Raw genomic sequence first — 23477 nt, 5'->3', positions numbered from 1 at the left:
TTTAAAATGCTCTTGGAATGACTTAACAGCACAAAGTGAAGACATACAGAGGTGCCACAGCCATGGCATATTAACCAATTTTCTGAAAACAATTGATTTTCAAAACCAGCTTTTAAAAGGAGAGGCCCATGATCTTTGCAAAGAACATTTTGTAATAGGGACATCTGACAGACAGGACACCACTTAAATATAGCACAGCCCTAATGCACAAAGCTCTCCACAGCTTTATCAATAAACAAACCCAGTTTCCCCCTTGCTTGGCTCGCACAAGGTAAGAGAAATCATTAGACTGGTTTCACTTCAGTATCTTGTGCAGTGCATTCCCAGCTGACCTTCTCTAACCCAGCTGTTTATCACTCTCCTTGGGACTGACAGCAAAGCTGCACGTGAACACAGCTCCTTGCATCAAATACATCATTTTGGTCTTTCTGAGAGCCACCTTGTTCAGCCCTGCAAGGGGACTTCCATCCCCAGAACACTGGGAGCAGTGACAGAGCTGTCACAGCACCCTTCCCACAGCACCCTTCCCACCCCACCCAGCACGTCTGACCATGGCCTCACCCTGAGCCTGAGGTGGGACAGGAGCAGACACGCTCCTGCCCCATTACTGGATGTGAAACAGGAGGGAATGCTGGGAATGAGAAAGCTCCTCTCCCATGTGCCCAAGAAGTGCTCATGATCAATATTGTTCCCCATTAGTGCAGCATCCAAATCGATGGCTTCGACCGCACTCAAAGGGAGGTCTGAAATCGCTGTGCAGCACAGCTGAGTCCAGGGATCAGCAGCATTTAGAGTAAAAGCTAAAACCTGCCTAGTCTCAAGTGACTCAAACATCAGCTAATTTACACATGCTTAGGATGGATCTCAGCAAAGCCTGGATATGGGCAAAACCTTGTGGTCTTTAGGTGCTTTACATTAAAGCTGAATCACTTCTCAAATATACCTGAATCACCTGGTTTGCGCATGACTGAATAATCTTATGATTTTTCATATTTGTTACTTGGTCAGTCTGAAGGGCAAAAGAAAAATTAGATCCTATAGAAAAAGGCCAGGTTGTGCTCATATATAAGAGAGAAACTCCATGGATTTAAGAAATCAAATTTTAACAGCAAATCAAAACCTGAAATTTTAATAATCTCTGTTTCTTTTCTATTCCTTAGCTGGACTCCTTTCCCAACACAGGCAGTAAAGTCAGCCTCTGACACCTGACCAAGGACTTCTCAACAAGCATTAGACTACAGGGAAGTCTGCAAGTGCCTGCCGGAACATTTCCGTCAATGGATTAGGGAACTCATTCATAACCACCAACTGCCACAGCAGATAACATTCCAGACAGACGGAAGCTTTTCTGTGGGTAGAGATTATGTAACACCACGCTTTTTAATCCACTGGTCCAGAGCAAGAAGAGATGAGCTCACTTTCACAGAGGTTAAAGCTTCCTTACTCTGTTTTTCTCCGTTGTTTGCTCCAGTTATGTTGAATTAGCAGATGATACTGAGCACATGAACTGAGGGACTTGGAAAGTCCACCCCGCTCATCTCCAGTCCATCAGAAACTCTGCTGCTGCTGCTGCCATCAGTTTCTCCCTTCCTGCCTTTTCCCTGCTCACATCTTTTGTGGACCTCTCACTCCAATTTATCTGAGTTACCAGAATAACCTGAGAACTGCAGTAATTCAGTTATAAAACAGGCACCACTTAGAGAAAAATAATGTCAATGATTATTAAACTGAGCAAATCGCTCAAACTGGGGCAGATGCTTAATCCTGGCAGTTTACAGGACATCCAATGGCATCATGTGGACTCACAGATTCATTTCAGGTGACCAGCTGCTGTCCCAGCACAGCGAGCCACAGGGTTGGGCTCCAAGGGACTCAGCTATGCCTTCTAGATCAGGAATTACATTTATTGAAAACCCCTCTTTTATCAAACATGGCCTTGTTATTTACATCTGCCTCATCTGTTTTGCAAAGCTATGTTGCCAAAACTTTTCATACAAGCCATGTGGCAGCAGCAATCATTAACTGTTACACACCACTTCTCATTGCTGTCACAAGGTTCAGTTCTCCTGTTTTTATGGCTGCCAAGCTCTGCTTCCTTCTGAAAACTTCCTGATTCAATGGACTAAACTCTGACACCCAACACAGGTCAGGGATGTCACACTGTTTTATGGGAGCTGGTCGGGAACTGCATTCATTTCCCAGTTCTCGGAACACACGCTGTTGCCACTGAAAGCATGACTGACTAATAAACTCTAATCTAGACTATTTGTCCACAAATTGCAGAGGCAGACCTGACACAGAGCTGTGCTTTCATTTCTCTATCTTTAGTCCATTTCCATCACCCCTTCTTTATTGCTCCTTTTGGCTACTTCTGTATTGAATCCCAGGCAGCTTTTTATTCTCACAGTAAATAGCTGAGTAATTCTCGAGTCACTCTGACAGAGCGGTATATATGACTTGTTACATTTTATAGTTCACAAGGGTATTTCTATATTTGTGTGTTCAGTAGCAAAACCAATGACTGAACATTTGTGCTCCCAGGAGCAATCCATGGATTAACACCACTTTTAATAGCTGCACATAACACATTTGAGGTTGTTCTGAGGGCAAGAAGAAAAAAACAATTGCAAATTGCAGAAGAAATTACTGAATGTTGAGCTTCAGCAACTGCAGCCCATGTTCAGTGCTGCTTCCAAGTCTAACAGACATTGATTTTCCTTCTCAATTTCAGGCCTATGCTTATGGACCAGCTGCCCTTCAAAAGTCCTTAGTCCTCTTTTGTACTCCAAAAAGTGGATCCAAAGCCCCCAGGGGTCTGTGTAAAGTCTCTGCTGAGGCTGGAGGACACATTGTGACTGCAAATTAGAACTGGAACAAGACACAGGAGGAGAAATGGTTGTGAAAACTGATGGAACAACACAGGCAAGGCAGGTCCCAGGACTTCGGCTACTTCAGCACCTGTAATTATTGCCCTGTACCACTCCCAAAACACATCCACCTCCCATTACCTGGATTACAAGTCCCTGCTTCTCTGTACTGTCATGGCTCAGAACAGAACAGGGAGGCTGTTCAGCAAACAATTCACATGGCAAGGCCATCCAAAAGCCAGAGACCCAAAATGGTACCAACCTTGGCAAAGATGGTCCAGCAGTGCTACCCGACTGTCATGTTGGAATCAGAGGGGACATTGGGACCAGAAACCTGAAATCAGAGTGGCTTTCATCAGCAGCCTGGCCAGGTCTCCCCAAAAACCCAGATATTACAATCACATTGTTTCTATAAAAATGTTAATGTTAGCAAATTGGTAATTTCTAAACTTTATGTTAGCTCTGGTTATGCTATTTATGAATAAAGTGAAGAAAAAAAATGCTGATGGCTCCCCACCCTTTTACATTTTCACCCACACAAAAGGTGTTACGTTGCTTGTCTGGATGTGGGTTAAATTAGCCAGTAATGATCCTCTGGCTAAGTTCACTTTTTATTAAGGAACTCATTTAAAAATCAGGAGATCCTTTAGACAGCTCAAGTGACCTTTATCAGCAGGCACCAACTCAGCATTTTTCTTCTAAAGAAAGAGCTCATTATCCACACACTCCTCTGGGATCTCCAAGCAGAACACAGCAGTTCCAGAGTCCATCCCAAGGTGAAGCTTTAGGGAGACTCACTTTGCATTCATTAAGCAGGATTTGACTTTCTAGAAGGAGGAAGAGTTCCTGACAGTGGCTTTGGCAAGCACAGGCACCAAACAGAGAGCACACAGGTGCTATTTCAGGGAGCGCTGCAAGGCTCCTTTCCCCAGTTATTTGGCTGCTGAGCTGGCCTCTCATCATGCAGTGACTTTCCTAACAGACTCTGCAACTCTTGTGATGCAATTATTAATCCAGTCCCACTGCTGGGCCAATGTCCCTTTGCAATCACAGCTTCTGGCAAAGGGGGACGAAGGTGTTGTTAACTACAGCACTGGAGCCTTATGGCAAATTCATTACAAAGGGTGAAATGTTATTTACTTTTCTCTACACCCGAATTTTCTACTTATGGGTTTTCAGGTAAAAATAGCAAGACTTTTAAACAATATTATACTTCAATTCTCCTGACTGCACTGCTACTCAGTGAACTGAACACTTGGCTGCCTGTCACGGGCACATGGAATGAGTTCAAGATGAGGTCGAGTGACAAACACATGGCCCAAACTTGGGGCTGAAAGCATCAACCAAGAAAATGAGATGTTGATTCTTACTTCTCATGACCTGTAAAGACAGACTGAGTCACCACACAAAAAAATGTTACAATATCCTGAACAGAAAACTCCAAGCAAGTGGTTATGAAAGCTCTTGGATTCTCAGAAGGCAGGACTGAACATGCCAAAACACGAAGGTACTTCAAAGAGACTGAGGTAATATCAGATTTATGATCAAATCAGCTGAAGTAAGAGGGTTTCTCAAGTCTGATGGTTAAAAATACTTTGGGGATGCAAATACAGATTACTGGTGTGCAGAGCTCAGGTAAGGCCATCTCTGGAGCACAGGAAAACAAAGTGTAACTTTGAGTGCTTTTATACTGGACACATCCAACAACCCTAGATGGATCTTAGGTGATACATTTCTGTTAGCACAACCGGTGATGAGGCTTCTGGAATTACTGTCTCATCTGCCACTCCAAGAACTGTCTCAAAACCTTTCCAGAAAATCAACAACCCAAAGAAACTGAATATGGGGTTTTCTCTGCCTGTAGGTACATGCAATGTACATCAAACAGCTCAAATGACTTTGCTACTTGGTTCTCACTACTGTTAAGAAGGATAGAAATAACCAGTTTGGTTCTTTCAACTACAGCTTCTTCCAGCTGCCCCTGCAGCTTGACTGAGCTCACTGAACACCACTCATTTTTAGAGAATAACTACAAAACAGAAAGCTTTCAAAAATAAAATGATGTAATGAACTACTACCAGAAAGATCATTCCTTTCAAGCCCAAATCAAACATAAAACTCATCCCCTTTAATTCTGGCAGCAGAAGCCAGCATCAAAAGATATCAAAAAGCATTCCACGTGCTGCAAATTTGTCTGTCTTGAATCAAACACCAATAAATCAGCACATGCCTACTTCCATGATAGCAGAACTTACTTTAACCTGTCCTTAATTGCTTTAAGATAGGCTGAAATTAGTCTAGACACAGTCTTCTGTGCAGGTTGGTCTACATAAACTGCTGCATTTCAGCTGTAAGATCAGAACACAGATGTTATTATGGAAAATAAAGACAATTGTAGTACAGGCTGCTTTGCAGAAGAGCATTTGTTAGTGATGTAAATACAGAGTTACGTTATAAACAGGGCATTTATTTTAGTAAAAGGTGACTGCTTCCCTAAACAGCATAAATAATAATAAAGGCACATGGGAGTCCAGTCTGAAGAATAATAACTCTGACAAGCAGCTTTGCCTACACAGTAACCCACAGTTCCTGACCCCAACAATTCACTGTTTTGATGCTCAGATCACTGAAACCACTGCTGTGAACTGAGCAATAAGGTATTTATAACCCTCAAATCCAGGCGACTGTGAGCAGTGCAGCTTCACAGCCCCTGCACAGGGTAAACAAGGACACAACAGGGAAAGCTCAGCCTTCCCATTGATTCCCAGACATGACTTCCTTCCGATGAACTGTTTGTGATTGCTGCTAATGCCAGCAGGAAGGATTGGGACTGAGGTGAGGATAAGGCTCTCACAGGGACCATAGGTGAACTTTCTGCCTTAAAGCCATGATCTACAGCTACAACAGGATTTGGGTTGCAGCAACCCTGGCAAAGCAATTCAAACCACTCTCCCTACAGAGGTTCTCAACCTCCCAGGTTTACAGAATCCCAGAATGGTTTGGGTGAGAAAAGGCCTTAAACATCACCCTGTTCCACCCCCTGCCATGGGCAGAGACACCTTCCACTACTCCAGGTTGTTCCAAGCCCCATCCAGCCTGGTCTTTAAGAACTTCCAGGGATGGGGCAGCCACAGCTTCTCTGGGCAACCTGTGCCACCACCTTCACAGGGAAGAATTTTTACTTAACAGCCAATCTAAATCTACTGTCAGTGTGAAGCCCTTCCCCCTTGTCCTGTCACTCCAGGACCCTGTGAACAGTTTCTCTCCGTCTTTCTGGAGGCTCCATTCAGCTGCTGGAAGGCCACAATAAGGTCACCCCAAAGCTTCTCTTTTCCAGCCTGAACAATACCAAATCTCAGCCTTTCCTCACAGCAGAGCTGCTCCATCCCTCTGATCATCTTGGTGGTCTCCTCCGACACCTTCATGCCCTTCCTGTGCTGGACCTCAGGGCTGGAGGCAGCTCTGCAGGTGGAGTATCCCCCCCTCCCCAGCTGCCCACACTGGGGGCTCAGCCCAGGGCTCAGGGGGTTCTGGGTCCAGCGCATGTGACCAGGGCATGTCCAGGAACTCATCCCCAAGTTCTTCTCCCAGGGCTGTTCTCTATCTCTTCATCCCCAGTCTGGACTGATACCAGGGGCTGACCTGACCTCGATGCAGCACCTGCACCTTGGTCTTATTAAACCTCATACCCAAGACTGTTTGCGTTATTATCATCCCTTCCCTGAAGGGCCTCAGGTCACTGAGATGGCAGTACAGAGACAGGCAGGACCACAGCTGACACAAAAATGTGCCTATGAGCAGAGGTGGGCTGAGGTTTCACCCACTTAGGTCTTCTCACCTACTCACCCATTTAGGGGAAAACCCCTTAGAAACTCCTGCTCCTTTCAAAGCACTGTGGGGCCAGCAAGGATGGAGGAAAAGGAAGGTTAACTCAAGCCTAAAACATGCTTAAGAACAACACTGCACCAGCCTACAGTGCCAGAACACGCGTAGGAGGGCAGTGTGTGACCAACCAGCACCCCGAGGGGAGGCTGGTTCCATTCTGGGGGTGGTGGGCACAGCAGCAGCCTCTCCACAGGACACTGGGCAGTCCTGGACTCACACACAGCCCAAGAAAAGGTGAACATGTCAGGGACACAAGGATGCAGTGCTAACCTAGGGATAACAGCCTCAGCCCCCTGCCAAACACAGAGTGTAGGAGACACCCCAAAGACCCCCTTTCTAAGGTAACACTAAAAAGGTGGCAGCACCCCCACCGCCACAGATGCCTCCCGTCGGTGCACACAATGTGCTGTCCCCAAAGCTCCCCAGACCCCTCCAAAGCACATCCACAACAAGAGAGTCCCCTGTGACTCCCAGACACACCCCCAGCCCCACGGCCTCCTCATCCATGTCCCCTGACACTCTTCCATGTCCCCAGATACCCCCCGAGCCTCCTCCAAAGCCCTTTCACAACAACGGAGCCCCTTGAGACCCCCTGCGAGCCCCTCAGCCCCCTCCCCCAGGTTTCCTGTGACCCCCACGCCCCTCTCGGCCCCGCACCTTCCTCTATGCCCGCTGGGCCGGGAAAGCCCCTCCCACCCAACCCCCTTTTCCGGACACATAGCGCACCGCGGGCGCCCCCAGGCCCGTAACCACCCTCAAAGCACAGAGAAGGCCGAGAAGAGCCCCAGAAGCTCAGAGAGAACCGGGAAGAGGTCCCCAGAGCCCCGGAGGGGCCCAGGCAGCCCCCTCGCCCTTTGAGGCCTCACTCACCGCGTCCCCGCCGCGGCCGCTCCCTCAGGCGGGCGGTGGGCGGGGCCCCGCCGCGGAGTCCCCGCCCAGCGCCCACGGCGCCACGTGATTGGATCCGCTCCGTGATTGACTTCCCCAATTGGCCAATGGAAACCGACGGCGCGTGAGAGGGCGGGGCGCGAGAGGCGGGTGCCCGCGGGGAGCGGAGCCCGCCCAGTCCATCCTGGTGCCCGCCCAGTCCAGCCTGGTGTCCGCCCAGTCCAGCCTGGTGCCCGCCCAGTCCATCCTGCTGTCCGCCCAGTCCAGCCTGGTGTCCGCCCAGTCCAGCCTGGTGCCCGCCCAGTCCGTGCCCACAGCCCCTTTCGTCCGTAAAAGTGCCTCCCAGTCCCATCCCAAGTCTATCCCTGTCTCCTTCTAGTCCATCTTCGTATATCGCAGTCTATCCCAGTGTCCCCCAGTAGTTCCCAGTGCCCTTCCAGTGCCCCTTTTGTTCCTAAAAGTACTCTTTTTGTCCCTCCCGGTCCCATCCAATCCTGTCCTAGCGCCTTCCAGTCTATCCCAGTACCTTAGCAGTCCACTTCCAGTGCCCTTTTTGTCCGTAAAAGTGCCTCACAGTCCTTCCCAGTCCTGTCCAATCCCTCCCAAATCCCATTCAATCCCCTCCAAGTCTATCCCAGTCACTCCCAGCTCCTCCCAGTCTATCCCAGTGTCCCATTTGTTCCGAAAAGTGTCCTTTTGGTCCGTCCCAGTCCCTTCAAAGCCCCTCCAATCCCCTCCCAGTCTATCCCTGTGCCTCCCGGTCCCTCCCAGTCACCGGTAGACCCCCGCATCACAGGGTGTGCGCGGGGGCAGGTGGGCACCCTCCAGGTGTGCGCCCGCCTCCCGGTGCTCCGGGACCGGTGCGCAGCTTCCCCCCCTTCCCCCCCGAGTCCCCCGGCCCCGGCAGCGCTGCCCCGGCCGCGCCCGGTGGAGAAAAAGGATGAACCCCGATATTGGAGCTGCTCCCGGCGTGTCCCGGGATCCGTCCGTCCTCCAGCCGCGTGCCCGCCCCCGGGGCCGCGCTCAGCCCCCAAGGCTGAGGAGGTTTCCCGGTGCTGTCCCGGGCGGAGCGGGATCTCCCGGGCGGAGCGGGCCGAGCCGCGGGGTGACGGCCCCGGGAGGGGCGGGGGGAGAACGACCCGGCCCCGGGCGCTGCCCCCGGCGCTCTCCGGCTCCCGGGGCTCCGGCTCGTTTCGATTTCGGTTCTCGCAAGGATCGCGCCGCAGCGGCCGCGGGGACGGAACCTGAGCGCTCCGGACACCGCGGCAGCGCCGGGCTCCTCTCGCACCGGGGCGGGGAGCGGCCGCCCACGGCCACCGGCCATGCAGGTAGGAGCCGCCCGGCCCCGGGCCGGGCCCTTGTCCTCCCTCCTCCCCGTTCCCCCCCGGGATTTCTCCCCTCAGTTAGGGCTGGAAGTTCATGCCCGGGGGGGTGACCCCCTATCCCGCCTCCAAACGGCTTCACAAAGCCCAGAACAGCCGGCGGCCTCTCTTCCCCCCATTTGGTTCTGAGCAAAAAGCTGCTCTCATACATCTGGGGTTCCTTTTCCTTTTCACCCCTCTTTTTCTCACGTTCCCACTCGAACACCCCCAAGGACAGTATTTCCTCCTGAAGCAAAGGAAAGCCGTCTCAGAAATGTCTGAAAGCAGCTAAGCAGGGATAAAAGCGAGAACATAAAATCAGTACAACATAATAAAAATTCAGAATGTATCTCACGGCCTAGAAACCTTTAGGAGCAAGAAAAATACCATATTTGTTCTGGTTTTACTGTAAATCTCGTTTGTAAGAGAGTCACACTGATGGGAGAAAATTAAAATAACTTTTAGATAGTTCTAGACAAAATACACTGCTAATTTCTTTCACTTTTATTTTCCCCATAGCTTATTGCTTAGAATGAATCTGAAAGACAGTTTGCGTTGCTGCCAAGCCTGCTCAGAGTTTATTCTGGAGTCTCACTGTTCTCTTCATGTAGTGTCATGCTTGCTTTGCTAAATCCAACCCAGTGACAGCCAGTGACCACCAACTTGTGCTTCTGCTGAAGAAACCCCCTCAGCAGCCTGCTGCCTTCCTCCTGCTGTAACTCCCAGGGAAGCATTTTTCCCTGGAGTGATGCAGTGTATTGCTCCTGTCTCCTGGTCTCCTGATTTTGGGAGCTTCAGCTTTGCATTTAAGATGTGTCCAACTCCCATCTCCTCACCCCTGATTTTCAGAGGGCTCAGCTCCTCTGCCCACACACACAGTCGAGGGGTGGCTGCTCTAAATCACTTCCAAAAGCCTGCTTGAGCCTGAAGTGCTCAGAGTTGGTAACTGCTTCAGAAAATACCATTTGACAGCAAAATTGTTAATTTTCCAGTGAGTGAAGCTGAGAAATTGCTGGGATTCACATTAATGTATTTTTAAGGGGAAACGTTATCTGCTTGGCTGCCAGTAATATTTCAAGATCTCGATGGAGCTGGAAGCAGGATCTGAGCTCCCTTGTGGCTCACATGCCCTGGCTGGGAGGGAGGGGGAAGTAATTCTTGAGGGGCAGGAACTCCATGGCCGGTGAGCAAGAGGAGCTTGCATCTCCCTAAACCATGGGATGGCCATTTCCACTTATGCCCAGATGATCACTGGGGCTAGAGTGAGAGACCTCTCTTCATATGGTGTTTTTAAGACAAAGTCAAAGCACTATTGCCAGCTTTATTTTCACAGCTCTAAGGAACTGAAGTGCTCTCCTAAAACCTTGAGCATCCAGCAGGTTGCTGCAGGAACAGGGAGCCAGCACAGGCACTGCAGGCTCTGCCAGTCTTGGCTCCATCTTCTTCTGCAGCCATGGGGAGTGGGGATGGGTGACCCCCATCCAGAGCCTGAATGAGGGCAGGTTCCTCTGCTAAGGAGCTGTAGAAAGAGAGGGATCTCTTGCTACTAATGCTGACTTGGGCGACCAGAGACTCATTCTGGGGCTGGGATAAGGAAAAGTGTGAGGAAGATGTATGGAAGAGCTGCAGACAGCACATCACATCACACTGCTATGAGAAGCCAGTTAGGAAATACCGGAGCCAGTGGAGGCATCTCCAAAGCAAAGGCAGGACCAGAGCTGGGTGTTTCCCCCCACTGATGTATCTGATCTCTTCCCCAGGGCAAAGTGGCCATCAGCTCTTCCAGCCCCGTGGTGGCAGTGTCCTTACCACCCCCATCCCAGGCCAGACCCTCACCCGTCAGCACTGGGGAGATCTTCAAGCTTCCAGGGAGGCTGAGTGAGTAGAGGTTAAGCAAGTCAGTGGTGCTCAAAAAGGAGTTCCCATGGGTGGGACATGGGGGGTGCAGCCTTGGTGTCCCACCCAGGGATCATTCCCTGCTGACGAGGGGGACAAAGCATCATCAGGGTTCATTTTCTATTTGTGGTGTTTTTGACCTGTGAGTGCTCAATATAGAGGGAAAGTTTGGTGAGGGAGATGAAGCCCCACCCTGCCACTCAGCAGTTTTGAGGACAGAGTTGTTTCAGAGGCTGCTCCTGGTTTCAGGAATCCAGCCCTCACTGTGGAGCAAGGACGACGTGATCCACTGGCTGCGATGGGCTGAGAAGGAATATTCCCTGCGGCCCACTGACGAGAGCAAGTTCGAAATGAACGGCAAAGCCTTGTGCATCCTCACCAAGGATGACTTCAGACACCGAGCTCCGAGCTCAGGTTAGACCCAGTGCAAGGGGGTTTGTGAGCATCATCCCAGCACGAGCTATGCTCTGCTGAGAGAGGCTCGATGGGTCCCAGCAGACCAGGCTTTGTGCTGGAGATGAGGACAACTCTTCCTTATTCTGGTCCATCCGGGGATACACATCATAAAGCCATCCCAAGACAAATACTTTGGGATGGAGAATAACCCCATACTCTGTAGTTCAGAATCTCAGCGACATTACCTGAGAGGGACTATTGTCCAAAGTCATCTGAGCAGAGTTTCCCTCCCTGCAGGGGATGTGCTTTATGAAATACTCCAGTTCATTAAGACTCAGAGAAGAGCTCTGGTGTGCAGCCCCTTGCTGAACTCACCCTTCAGGAAAGCTGGGAGCACGGAGGAAGGTACGATGGGAGAAAAATATCCCGGGAAAACGGCCGTGTCCATCAGGCAGAACCTGCCTGCAGCCCCAGTGGGTTGCTCACACCTGGGATTGGAGCTCAGCCTGCTGAAACCATCCCACACCACCGGAGAGAGGCAACCAGGTCCAGCAAGTCCAGATCATCTGGGAAGTTTGTAGGGATGCAGCAGGTCAGAACCAGTGCTAGGCAGCACCAGGGGGTCCATGGCAAACTGGCAAGGCTATGTCTTCCCTAAGAAGTCTGCCTGCACACTGAGATTTGGATCAGGGAGGGTCAACAGCCAGGCAGAGGCACAGCCCTGCTGGAGAGTAGTCCTGCAACATAGCTGGGAAAGGGCTGAGGAACTGGGGCTGAGCTTACACAGAGCTTCTGGATCAGTGGGTGGGGTGGGGAGAGGCCCCAAGTGAGGCTGGTGGGGGCCAGTGAGGCTTCTTGGTGCCCTTGGGAGGCCCAGGTAGGAGTTAGGGTGGGGCTGGATTGGTGTCAGGGGCTGGATATGTGTGGAGGTGGATCTGGCAGCACTTTCCTGGGCTCTTCTGCTGGTTCATGTGTAAGGTAATTAGTACATTAAGTCCCCACAACAGTTTACCAGGGGGTGCCTCTGCTCTGGGGCATTTTCCTGTTCCGGTTTTTCTTCTGCATCTGACCCTTACCCTACCTGGCATCTCTTCTAACCCTCCTGGACTTTCTGCTGCTCCTGCCTTAGGAAAATCCCAGGCTTTCCTCAGCACCTTCCTCCTCTGCCTGGGCTGGTACCAGGCTGAGAACCACCCTGGGCTGTCCCTCCCTTCCTGTTTCAGGGCTTTGCAAGGTCTGGGACCTGCCCTAATGTGCCACAGGGTGTTTATTAGGGGTTTTTTTGCAGGTACAGACCGTAGTGCTGAGGCTGCCCCAGTTGTTTCCTCATGGCTGGGCTGTGCAGAGCAGCCCCCGTTCCACAGCCACACGCAGCCGCTGAACCTCTCCCACCACAGCTCAGAGAGTAGCTGCAGGCCAGGTGCCATCTGCTCTTTTCCTGCAACTCTGTCGGCCCCAGTGGATGGGAAAATTGCAGGTAATTATGAATTTATAGCCTTGTTCCCTGAGGAAATGAGATGGTGCTTTGTCCTGTCTGCCCATCTGTCTCCCTTGCCTTCATTCCATGCTTTTCCACCTCAGTTTCCCCACCTGAAAAATTGTAATTGTTCCGAGATCTCGCACTGAAAGTGCTGTGCGTGAGCTCTGGGTTCTTCTCATATTTATTGTCACTGCTAAATGTGCAATCCTGCTGCTGAGCCCCCCTCGCTGGAGCACAGTGGGAGCTCTGTGGCCATTAATCCCCCCCTGCCCAGACTGCAGGCTGCTGTGGGAATACGTGTACCAGCTCCTGTCCGACCGCCGCTACGAGCCCTACATCAGGTGGGAGGACAAGGACGCCAAGGTCTTCCGGGTCGTCAACCCAAACGGGCTTGCCCAGCTCTGGGGCAACCACAAGGTGAGTGCATTTGAGAGCGAATTTGTCATCCCTGAGAACGAAATTTGTCATCCCTGGGCTTCTGCATGTCCCTTCCATGACCTGTTCCCTAGAGCTGATGGCTCAGGGACTGGGGAGGGGGACACAGTGGGTGGAGGGTTAGTGAGAGATGCCAGCCTGGTGGTTAAAGAGGGACTTTCTCATCCCCTGGGAAGCAAACCATGAAGCCAGTCTGAGTTAGAGACCCATACTACAGACCCACAATGCCCCAAGCCACCTCAAATGTCCCATGTGTGGTCCTGCTGCACACGGACCCAAACCAAGTGTTGTTGCTTGCTTTTGCTCAACACCCCACAATTCTTTTGTCCTTCCAGAACCGGATGAACATGACCTATGAGAAGATGTCACGAGCGCTCAGACACTACTACAAACTCAACATCATCAAAAAGGAGCCAGGGCAGAAGCTGTTGTTCAGGTGAGGTGAAGAAGAACAGAGAAAGGAGCTGCCTGGGACAGCATGGATGGGGCATGGGAAGATGATGAGCTCCAGATGTTGGCAGCTGCTTCATCCAGCAACATCCTCCCCTGCACATACCCCAGTGAGTTTGTGTCCAGGCTCTGTCCTGTGCCAGCTGGGACCTCAGCGCTTCCTGGGATCCTCAGCAAAGCCTGAGGGTGGCAAATCCCCTCTGAGCTCCAGAGCTCAGCTGATCACAGAATCCTGGAATGGTTTGGGTTGGAGGCACCTTAAAACTCATCCCATTCCACCCCCTGCCACGGGCAAGGACACCTTCCACTCTCCCGTGTTGCTCCAAGCCCTGTCCAACCCGGCCTCGTTGAGGGCAAAGGCTCCATCGTTTACAGCCCGGTTTGGGGCTGGGTTTGGACGTGCCCTTAAAGTCATCACAAAAACGTATTTCAGGTTTTTGAAGACTCCTGGGGAGGTTGTCCATGAGAAATCCAGCAAACTGGAGCAGCTGGAGAATGAGGACCATGAAGATTCAAAGGAAGACCCGCTGGAGGTTTCACCATAATAAAACTTAGGAGGTTTCACTTCAGTGCATCACAGAGAGACTTGTGCTTTGCTGGGAAGTGCTGGTGTCTCTTCCCTCTCCTGGACTGAAGGCCACAGGGCTGGCCTGGATTTCACACCCTGCCATGAGCCATAGCTGGGACATCTCTGGGGCTTCCTTAGCAAAACACACCCAGAAGCTGTGCCCCAGCCCCAAAAGCGCAGGTGAACGTGTGGGCTGGCCTTCTGCTGGTTTCTCTCCTGCCCTTGGGGAGGGAATGTGGTATTTTTGCTCTGAAATGTTGACGCTTGCCTTTAAGGTTTAAACTTGTGGAAAAGATCCCTCTGTTCTTACAGTGAGATGTGCTGAGCAGAGCAGAGCTCGTGCTCCGGGCCGAGCATCGGCTGCGCTGCTTTGGCAGCGAGCGCTGTCCCCAGGTGTGAATGTGCTGCTCTGAACCTGAGCCATTGCCCCGACTTGAACACGGACTGCTGCTGCAGATATGGTGCACGTTGGAACCTCACTGCCTCCTGGGAGGTTGCTCTTGGGATTAAGGTTAGGAGTTGCTGAAACACCTGCCTGGATCAGGCCTGGCTGAAGCTCCAGGCTCCATGGTTGCCCTAAGCTGGTATTCACTTTAATTCCTTTCCCTCCAGGTAACGATTTTTGTAATTAGCTGATTAAATAATGTGAAAAGAAACAAAGCCAGTAATGAATATGACCCCACTCATGGTCAGATATGGGGTTATTTGCTTTGAGTTTGAAGCAGGAATACCTGAAGTGAGCAGAGTGTCTGTGTGTGTGTGTGTGTGTGTGTGTGTGTGTGTGAAACCAGAAAATACCCACTACTATTTTCACTTTGCTTTCCACAGAGGAAATAAAATGCCGTGACTGGAAGGTTGAAAATCTTACTTCTTGCTGTTTGAAGGTCTGAAACTGGGAAATCCAAGCTTTCCTCATTTAAAACCAGCTCCTGTGGGCACCCAGATCTTGTCCCCAGCATCTTTTGGCAGCTCCTAAGCCAGAGGTCACCAGTCTGAGCTGCTCAGCAGCTGATGGGTGAGCACAGCACAAACACATGGTTGCACCATGAGGTTTCCACCAAAATTGGTTACTGCCAACCTGAAACTACAGTCCCTTTGGCTGTAACTGGCCTTGCTCCTGCAAAACTGCTTCACAGCTGCAACCTGGAGATGCTAGTGGGCAGTAGCCAGTAAGAGACAGTGGTGGGATGGGTGGTGGCTGGTGGGCAAAGCTGCAGCAGTACAACATCTCTGGAAAATGGCTGAGGAGATTCACTTCCAGAAAAAATCACCAGCTCACTGGCAAAACAGAGGTACTTGAAAATTCGAGTGGTGGAGGAGAAGGAAATGAGAAGATCTGGTGGGGCAAATGAGTGTAAGGTCACAGCCTGGGGGAGATCCTGGCTAGGAAGGGAGGCCAACAATCCCTGCTAGGAGAGCAGGGTAAAGGTTCCCCAGCACCCACCTAGTGCAGCCTGGGGATGCACCACAGCAGGAAGGTGCAGTGAAGCACCCAAACCTCATCCTTCCCTCCACAAAGGGTACTTTTTGTCCCAGGGAAAAGCCAAACCAAATCTTTCTGGGGGTGAAATCCTTCAGCTTTGGTGGGACTGCAGCTCCCCTTCCTTGGGAACTGTAAAATCCTGGCCCCATGCCACTCCTGGGATAGGCACCCATGGGGTGCCTTTTTCCTGATCTCCTCTTTCCACTCCACTTTCTTGCCACAGAGACAGCCCTGATAGCTCCTGAGGATCCCATCGCTTCTTCCACCTGTGTGCTTGCTCTGTTGGAGCAGGTGACAGTTGGTGGCCCTGGTCCTTGTGCCGTGCTCACAGGGAGTGTGCGAGGCGACCTCTCTTTACCTGTTTTTCCCGTGATGACTAAAGATCACTCTGGGCTTGGCTGGGGATTTCCTTTCCTGGCTGGGAAGCTGCCAAAAGCCCTCAACCCCCCTTGTGCTGCCCTGAGCAGCTCCAGAGAGGTCTTGGAGGGAGACAGTCCAAGGGCACCTTTGCAAGGATGGGCTGGAATAAGGAGCTTTGTCCACTCTCCTAGGAAGCTTTCATGCACCTCCTGGAGAAATATGTGTCTTTCCCTGTGACAAACAGAGGCAGGAGGGCTGTAAAGCTGTGGCTTTCCTGGAACACAGACCCATCCCTGTCAGTAAACAACGGAGTAACTGCTGCTTGTGCCAGGGAGCTTGGTGTGGGGGTGTGGGAGGGACAGCACACGCCTGCCTGTGACTTTCGGCATGGCTGGAGTTCAGGGGCTGTGAAATGCAAACAGGTGTCTCATGTGGGCTTTCCCAAAGGTTTCCAGGTGCTTCATTCCCTGGAGAACATCAGCCACCCTTCAGCAGCCCCACATCTGCTGGTGTTTGGGGCAGGGCATTGCACATGGCTCATCTGCTGGGAGAAGCAGCTAAAACCATGCCCAGGCCTGGAGGAAAAAGAGGATTTGCTTTGGAGGCTGATGCCCACCCCCCTTTTGGATCAGAGGACCTGCACAGCTGGGCTGAGAGGTTTCCTCTGAGGCCATGTGTTGGCTGGTGCAGGGAGCAGTGGCTGCCCTCAACACCCCTGCCATGGTTCAGGTGTTCCCCTCAACACCCCCACCATGGATCAGGTCTGCAACTGCTGTATTTTTGTGCCCAGGTAGCTGTTGATGGCTTGTGGCTGGTTGATGGCTCGAAGGGACCTTTGTGGTCCACATAAAACACAGTGGCCTCCTACAGCAGGTCAGGTTGGCTGTGGCTTTGGCTGGTGAAGCCTAGAAGACCTCCAAGGGTGGTGATTCCCAACCCCTCTAGACACCTGTGTGAGATTGTCCCAGCCTCCTGCAGAGTTTTCCTGATGTCCAGTCTCAGCCTGTGTTTTCCCGAGAAATTAGGGTGCTTTGACCCCTGCCTTCTTCTGGACCTGCTGTCGCCCTCTGCACCTTGCAGCTCCATGTGGGGAATGCCTCTCCTTGGTTTTTTCCATCTTCTGAAGCAATTTCCGGCACAGAAGCTGGTTATCCCCTGCTGTGTTCCCATGGGTTTAGTTCTGCTTTTCCCCCTGACATCACTGGCCTGAAGATGCCAACCCCAGCACTGTGTGCTCCCTCCCCCCGACTGCATTTCCTGCCAGCTTCCTCATTCTCTCCCAGCACTGGTAAGAAAAGTGGATGAAAAGTTTGGATCCAGATCTCTTGCCCCCACTCTGGTCATGGGCTTTTGGTTTATCTCAGTCTCTTCCATCTTTTTCTTGTGCCTCTCTCCCATTAGGTTTGAATATGTCCCAAATCCTAGGAGGGATCTGAGCTCGGATAAAGACCTCAGCCCTGAATCACATTTCAGGTGAAGATTTTTCCTGGAGTTAGGCTCTCCCATCTTCTGGGAAGAGGCCATAAATCAGTGCTGATTCCCACCTGAATCATGAGGAGCCCTCTGTGAGCAGGGATGGTGTTTGGACTCAGCCTTGGGTAATCTCCAGTAGCAAGAGCTCCAAACTGGAGACGGCCAAACTGCCCCCCATGGCCGGAGTGGATGTGGCTTTTTGTTTTATGGATGTTGCAGAGGGAAAAACCAACCAAATCGATTGTGAAACTCCTCCTCACCCCCTGGAATAGACTTGCTTGTGGAAGGATGTGGACAGGAGCTGGGAAGTAGCCTGGAGCTCCTCACTGAGGGTTTAATTATTTATCAGTAGATGGGGATGCTGAAAAACGGAGCCAGGTAATTCCTAATCAATACCAGACTCTGATTCAGCCGTGTGGGCTCCAGAGAAAGGGAGGGACGTGGTCTGAATCTCCCCCAGTCATAGGAAATTACAGCACAGAGAGTTTATAGAAAGAAAGAAAATAATCTTGGCGTGTTCTGATTGCAAGCTGAACTCTGTACCAGGAAAAGAGCATTTTTATCCAGGAGACACCTTGGCTGCACACCATTCCAGCTGAACACAGCCTGTGCAGCGCTGCTCGGGTGGAAATCTCCCCGAGGGGTTTTCCAAAGCCTGCGCGTCTGCAGCTCCGCGTCCGGCCCCATCCCTGCGAGCTGCAGCGCGGAATTTCGCCATCAGGTGGCAAAGCAGCGATGGGGAACAGTGGGAAGCACCTGCCGGAGGATGCCACAGCCGCGGGAGGGGCACTGCGGTGCCCGTGGGCCAAACGGAGCTTTGGCGTCGGATTTGCCCGGCCCGGGTGCAGTTTGTAGGTGTCGGGATGGGCAGATCTGCCTGGTGGAAGATTTTCCATCCCTGGGTGAGGCTGAGTGGGAGCCGCGGGAGTGGGAACGGTTTGGGGCAGGAGCTGGTTCATGTTTTAGGGTGGAAGCACGGGCTGTCTGAGGGACCCCAGGGTGGGTTTCCAGGATGTTTCAGCCCAGCCGTGCCCAGTGTGATGCAACAACCTGACAGGGCCGTGTCCCAGAGTGTCTGTGGTCCCACAAGAGCTGCCTGGGAGCTCCTGGGATGCAAGCAGGACACTGCTTCCTGCATTGAAACCCCACTTGTCTGAAGAAGTTGTGACTTCCCCTCAGAAAAATTACCCAGAAGAGCCCATTTAGGGCATCACACTCGGTAAAAAACAACAAACCAAACCAAACCAAACCCAAAGCCAAACAGCTGCCTGAGATAGCCGGTCTCAAAGGGCAGTGCTTACACCAGGTGACAGGTGATTTTATGTTGTTTTGCTGCTACTTGTCATAAGGAAATTGTTTTCTCCTCCAGTGAAACTCACGCCACGAGGGCGGTGATAGCGGGGATCCCAGGCGGAAGCGTTGGTTGCTCTCCTACCTGAATGGCTGCTAAAAATAGGACTTAACTCAGCCTCAGGTATAAAAAGGCACCTCCCAGGAGAGTCTGAGATCCCTCAGCACCCGTGGCCCAGGAGCTCATCTTGACCTATGTCCAAAGGGGCAGAAAAACTGATGGAAAGGTAAAAACCAAACCAGCAAATAACCAGTGTTGTGGTCAATGTACTGGAATCAATCGAAGCAGGATGAGGTTTGTGGCTTTGCCATGATTTAATTTAGTGGAATGATTTATTATTGAGTGTTTGGTGGGCTTTGGTGTTGGCTTGGATGAAGGGAACTTGCCTTTCTGATCCCAAAAGCAGGTCGAGGTGGGGTGGGTGGGGGTGCTGTGTGTTGTGATGATGATCTTTGGGTCTGAGCAGAGGCTGATTCGCAGCTCCAGGGTGCTTTGTACAGCCAAGTGTGCCAGATTTCGGTGCCAGATTTCGGTGCCGGTTCCCCGTGTGCTGTTCAGTGGTGGAGAAGTCTGGTTTGGGTCTGGTTCTTTGAAGGGTGAAATTGGTTTTGGAGGTAAAACCAGCACGAGGCACCATCATGGCCCTCTGGTTTTCCAATAGCAGCGTCTTTGGTTGAATTTTGCTTGTAAATGTAGAGAAAAAGGGTGATGGGAAAGGCAGGGATTGGCACTCCGAGCTCCGTTCACAGCCCTGCGCTGGTAGGAGCTCACAGAAGAGCTGCGTCCTCACAAGGTGACCAAGACCGTTTGCAAGAGCCCACATCCCTTGGCCTCTCCAGGGGCTGGAATGATATTTAGCAGCCAATGCTTTAAGGGGAAATACTCTAAATTCTGGGTTGTGTGGCTCATCGGGTGCTCCTGGGGTGTTGTTTTTCATCGTAGGGTGGGAACACGCTGCCCTGGGATAATGGGATGGTGTCTGGGTGATGTCCTTGCTGGATGAAACCCCTTGGGTGATGACCAGGCTCCCCCTGTGGGACGTGCCCAGCCCATCTCTCCCCTCTCCACAGTTTCGGTTCCTTTATCGATGAGTCTGTGGTTGTAAAACCCCATGTGGGCCGTTTGCATCAGGAGCACTCAGATAACGACCATAAAAGTGACTGATCATTAACCAGGAGCATAAACATCCCCAGACACCCACAGCACCCCTGGGTGCCAGAATGGGGGAAGTTTCCATCAGGCCTGACCCGACTGCGCAGTGGCCTGGGGAAGGCAAAAACCAGACTGAAAATATTGTTTTTCTCCACAGCAACACGCGGGCTCCGGCGGCGGAGATGCCTCGGTGGGATGTGGGGATGCAGCCGTCGGGCAAGATCCTCTCGCTGGACAGGCGAGAGGCCAAGAAGGTGCTGGAGATTTACGTCAAGCGCTCGCTGAGCTGCCATGAAAACTCACTGGTGGGCAAAAAAACCCTTCAGGAGAAAGACAGAGGGCAAGGAAGGAAACTGGATGGGCTACAGCGGTCAGAAAGTGATTTCTGCACGTACTCATATGCCAAACCCAGCCCCAGGAAGGAGCAGGAGGAGAGACTCAAAGCACCAGACCTGGAAGAGGCTTTGGATGATGACAGCAAAGCTCCCCAGGAGGTGCCTAAAGAGGGGCTGAAGCCCGAGAGGAAAAGCACAAAAAACTCTTCCCAGGGCAAAACACAACATTCGGGTTCAAAACCAGCCTGGCTGAAAACTTTCTTAAATCTCTTCTTCAAGAAGAGCCCTGAGGACCAGAAGGAAAATGCAGGGAAAAAAGCAAAGGAGAAAGATGTCAAAGCTCCTCAGGGCTCCAAACCAGAAGGAGCCAGAAAACACAGAGTAGACTCAAGCACATCCCCAACGTCGGGCAGGGCCCTGAAGAAGAAACCCAGTCTCAAGAAGGTTTTCTCCCTGAAGAAGCATGGGGAGGAGGAGCGGGGAGAGCCAGGATCTGGGGTGAGGAGCAAGCACCCCAGCTGCCTTCCCCTGCGGCACGTCCTGACCCCAGCCCAGCCAGGTGGGACCTCACCCTCACCCCCACCCCAGCCCTGAACCACCCCTGCTGCCAGCACGACTCCACTGGGCTTCTTTGGGGAAAGTCGTCGTGTTTAGTGCTGCTTTCTAACCCCTCCCAGGGTTTTCTTCAGCCTGGGATAGGTTTGGAGATTCCAGTCCCAACCTGCTGCTCCAGGAAGGATCGTTCTGCCTGTGCTTTGAGCACAGTCACCTCAAGTCAGCTGTTGGCAGTAATCACCCAAGCACAAGATTTCCTCCTCTGGCAACCAAGGGTGTTTTAGTTTAAACCTGCATTTGAGACCTGAGATCAGATCCTAAGCCACTCTAGGGCCAACATTAAGCTGCTTGAGATTTACCTTGGGGACGAGTGGGGGCAGCTGGCGCGGCAGAGCCTGTGGGACACCCGTCCCCACCCCAGCCCTTCCCGTTCCAAAATGCTGCCGAGGAGATTTCTGAGGCGCTTTCGCAGATTCGGGGCAGGTCGCAGCAGCTCTGTCGCGGTTCAGGGAGCGCAGCCTTCACCTCGGAATGCGCTGATCCGGGCTGGGCACTGGCATTGGTTGCTGCTGTGGCTGCTGTGCCCTGCTGGTCAATTGCCAACAAACCCAATCCTCACTTCTGGATCTGTGTTTGTGTCCCAACAGAGGCGGAGAGGCCCGATGGGTACTACACACAAGTGTCCGAGGAGATTGGGCTGATCGTGCAGGGTGGCGAGAGCCGGGGGGGCACAGCTGGAGGATGTGGGGAGCCACCACAGCCCCCCGGCACCGACGGCGTCGGTGAGTGTTGGCCTTGAAAACAAACGTGCACGAGACCTGTCCCCTGCAGAGCCTGCATGGGATCCAACCCTGCTTCAACCCTGATCCCGAGAGCGGGACGAAGACTTTGTGGGAGATTTTCAGCATCAGGGTTTAATTGGGGGAGAAGGAAATTCACAGAATCCCAGAATAGTTTTTGGGTTGGAAAGGACTTTAAGGAACATCACATTCCAGCCGCCCTGCCATGGGCAGAGACACCTCCCACTAGACCACACAAAAGACAAAATTCAGAGGCAGGAGAGTATTTTTGCTGGCTGAGGGTAACAAGGGTAACAAGGCACTTGGCAATAGGTTGAAATGGGTTTTGGAAGGATGGAGGTGGATAATCATTGCTCAAGGAAATTTTCCTGGGGACTAAACAGCACATCTGGATGTGTGAGGCTTGGAGAAAGGGCTGGAGATAACCTGGTGTCTCTCTCTACAGATGAAGCCATCAGGAAAATTGTTGCCCTGCTCCGGAGTGTAGGAGATGAGCTGGACAGAGAGGTGAGAGGAGAGCTGTGAAGCTGGATGTGGCTGAGGGAATCTGGGCCAAGCTCTGCACTGATGCAAAATAAATACAGCAACACCGTCGATTTCCCCAGGGCAGGGAAACACTCAGTAAAATCAAGGAAATGGCACCTTTTAATTCCTTGCCTGGGTGTGATCGTGGCTGGCTGGCTGTCCTCCACCAGCTGCAGTCCTGGTGAGGAGTGAAGGCGTCAGCAGGAGGGTGACACATGGAGTCATTCCCTCACGATGTGCACTCACTTGTCTCCCACCCAGGTGCGGGAGGACGCGCGGCTGCAGCTGTTCTTCAGGGACATGTCCTACAGCTCCTTCAAGAACCTGGCCGACGCCTACGTGCAGAGGGAGCTGACGGCCAGCAGGCCCAACATCAACCCCCAGGAGATCCAGTTTGCCTACACGGTCCATCTCACCGCCACGGTGGCCGGGATCTGCAGCCAGGCAGTGAACAGGATCATGGGCTTCGGCACCCGCTACCTGGAGGATTCCTTTGTGCCCTATGGCAAAATGATCCAGGTAAGGAGGAGGGTGAGCCTGGGGCTGAGCTCCCCACAGCAAGTTAGGGCAAGTGCCCAGGGAAGCTGCAGCTGCCCATTTGTGGAAGTGTTCCAGGCCAGGCTGGGCAGGGCTTGGAGCAACCTGGGGTAGTGGAAGGGGTCCGTGCCTGTGGCAGGGGGTGGAACGGGATGGGCTTTAAAGGTCCCTTTCAATCCAAAGTATTCCATGATTCTAAAAATGTTTCCTTCTGTCTCAGCAGAAGAGAGAAAAGCTCAGGACAGACCACTGTGACAGCCCAGACTGACAGCAGCTGCTGCGAAGGGCCTGTGGCGCCTGGGAACCCGAGAATGAAGATTTAGTGGTGGGAGGACAATCCCTGATGGTGACCTGGATGTGGGGGGAACTTCTGAGCTGTGGATTTAAAATCTTAATTTTAAGGAAAACCCCCATGACAGTGCCAGCAGTGTGAAATGCTTAAACCCCACCTGGCTGGGGGCAAAGAGTCTGTAAATCAAACAGAGCCCAGATTTCACCCTGTATTTGTATTCTAGCTCCTGCCAAGTGCTTGTGTTGAACCTCACGGGTTGTTGCTGTTTGTGTACATGTATTTATTTGCCTGCTTTTCTAAATGTATTTGTGAATGTACAACATAATTTTTGTAGTTTCTGCTACCAGCCAAGAATCCAGTTCGGAAAAAAAAACTGAAACTCAAATAA

The 23477-nt window shown here is 51.9% G+C and overlaps 3 protein-coding genes across 6 annotated transcripts in view; 2 read left to right on the top strand and 1 right to left on the bottom strand.

Moving 5' to 3' along the window:
• The window catches only part of KCTD20 (potassium channel tetramerization domain containing 20), a 30020-nt gene extending 22318 nt beyond the window's left edge, over positions 1–7702 (bottom strand). The window contains exons 1-3 of one of the 2 annotated variants that reach the window (XM_048328004.1): positions 7623–7684; positions 5123–5215; positions 3130–3201 (exon numbers count right to left, since the gene is read on the bottom strand). The gene's annotated coding sequence lies outside the window, so the exon portion shown is untranslated. Of the gene's footprint in view, positions 1–3129; positions 3202–5122; positions 5216–7622 lie in introns of both variants that reach the window. The other variant, XM_048328002.1, reaches the window with a different exon arrangement.
• A 1005-nt stretch (positions 7703–8707) lies between these two features.
• On the top strand, positions 8708–15079 carry ETV7 (ETS variant transcription factor 7). 3 transcript variants are annotated; one of them, XM_048328520.1, is made up of 8 exons: positions 8708–8968; positions 10762–10879; positions 11147–11311; positions 11591–11698; positions 12582–12770; positions 13048–13190; positions 13544–13644; positions 14092–15079. In XM_048328520.1, exons 1-8 carry the CDS (start codon positions 8963–8965, stop codon positions 14201–14203), a joined length of 942 nt encoding a protein of 313 aa, XP_048184477.1. In that variant the 5' UTR covers positions 8708–8962; the 3' UTR covers positions 14204–15079. The 3 variants fall into 3 exon arrangements, 2 of the variants coding, with proteins under 2 accessions (XP_048184477.1, XP_048184478.1); XR_007208204.1 differs by having other exon boundaries at positions 8709–8968; positions 13544–13768; positions 14092–14180; XM_048328521.1 differs by lacking the exon at positions 10762–10879 and having other exon boundaries at positions 8710–8968.
• Positions 15080–18978: 3899 nt separating this feature from the next.
• On the top strand, positions 18979–23453 carry BCL2L14 (BCL2 like 14). The gene is made up of 6 exons (XM_048328159.1): positions 18979–19119; positions 20203–20939; positions 21583–21717; positions 22181–22242; positions 22522–22779; positions 23021–23453. Exons 1-6 carry the CDS (start codon positions 19088–19090, stop codon positions 23063–23065), a joined length of 1269 nt encoding a protein of 422 aa, XP_048184116.1. The 5' UTR covers positions 18979–19087; the 3' UTR covers positions 23066–23453.
• Positions 23454–23477: the final 24 nt, after the last annotated feature.

Source organism: Corvus hawaiiensis, chromosome 24 (genome assembly GCF_020740725.1).
Source record: "Corvus hawaiiensis isolate bCorHaw1 chromosome 24, bCorHaw1.pri.cur, whole genome shotgun sequence".
Classification (NCBI taxonomy): domain Eukaryota; kingdom Metazoa; phylum Chordata; class Aves; order Passeriformes; family Corvidae; genus Corvus; species Corvus hawaiiensis.
Note: the sequence above shows the minus strand (reverse complement) of the source record. Positions and strands in the feature narration are given on the sequence as shown.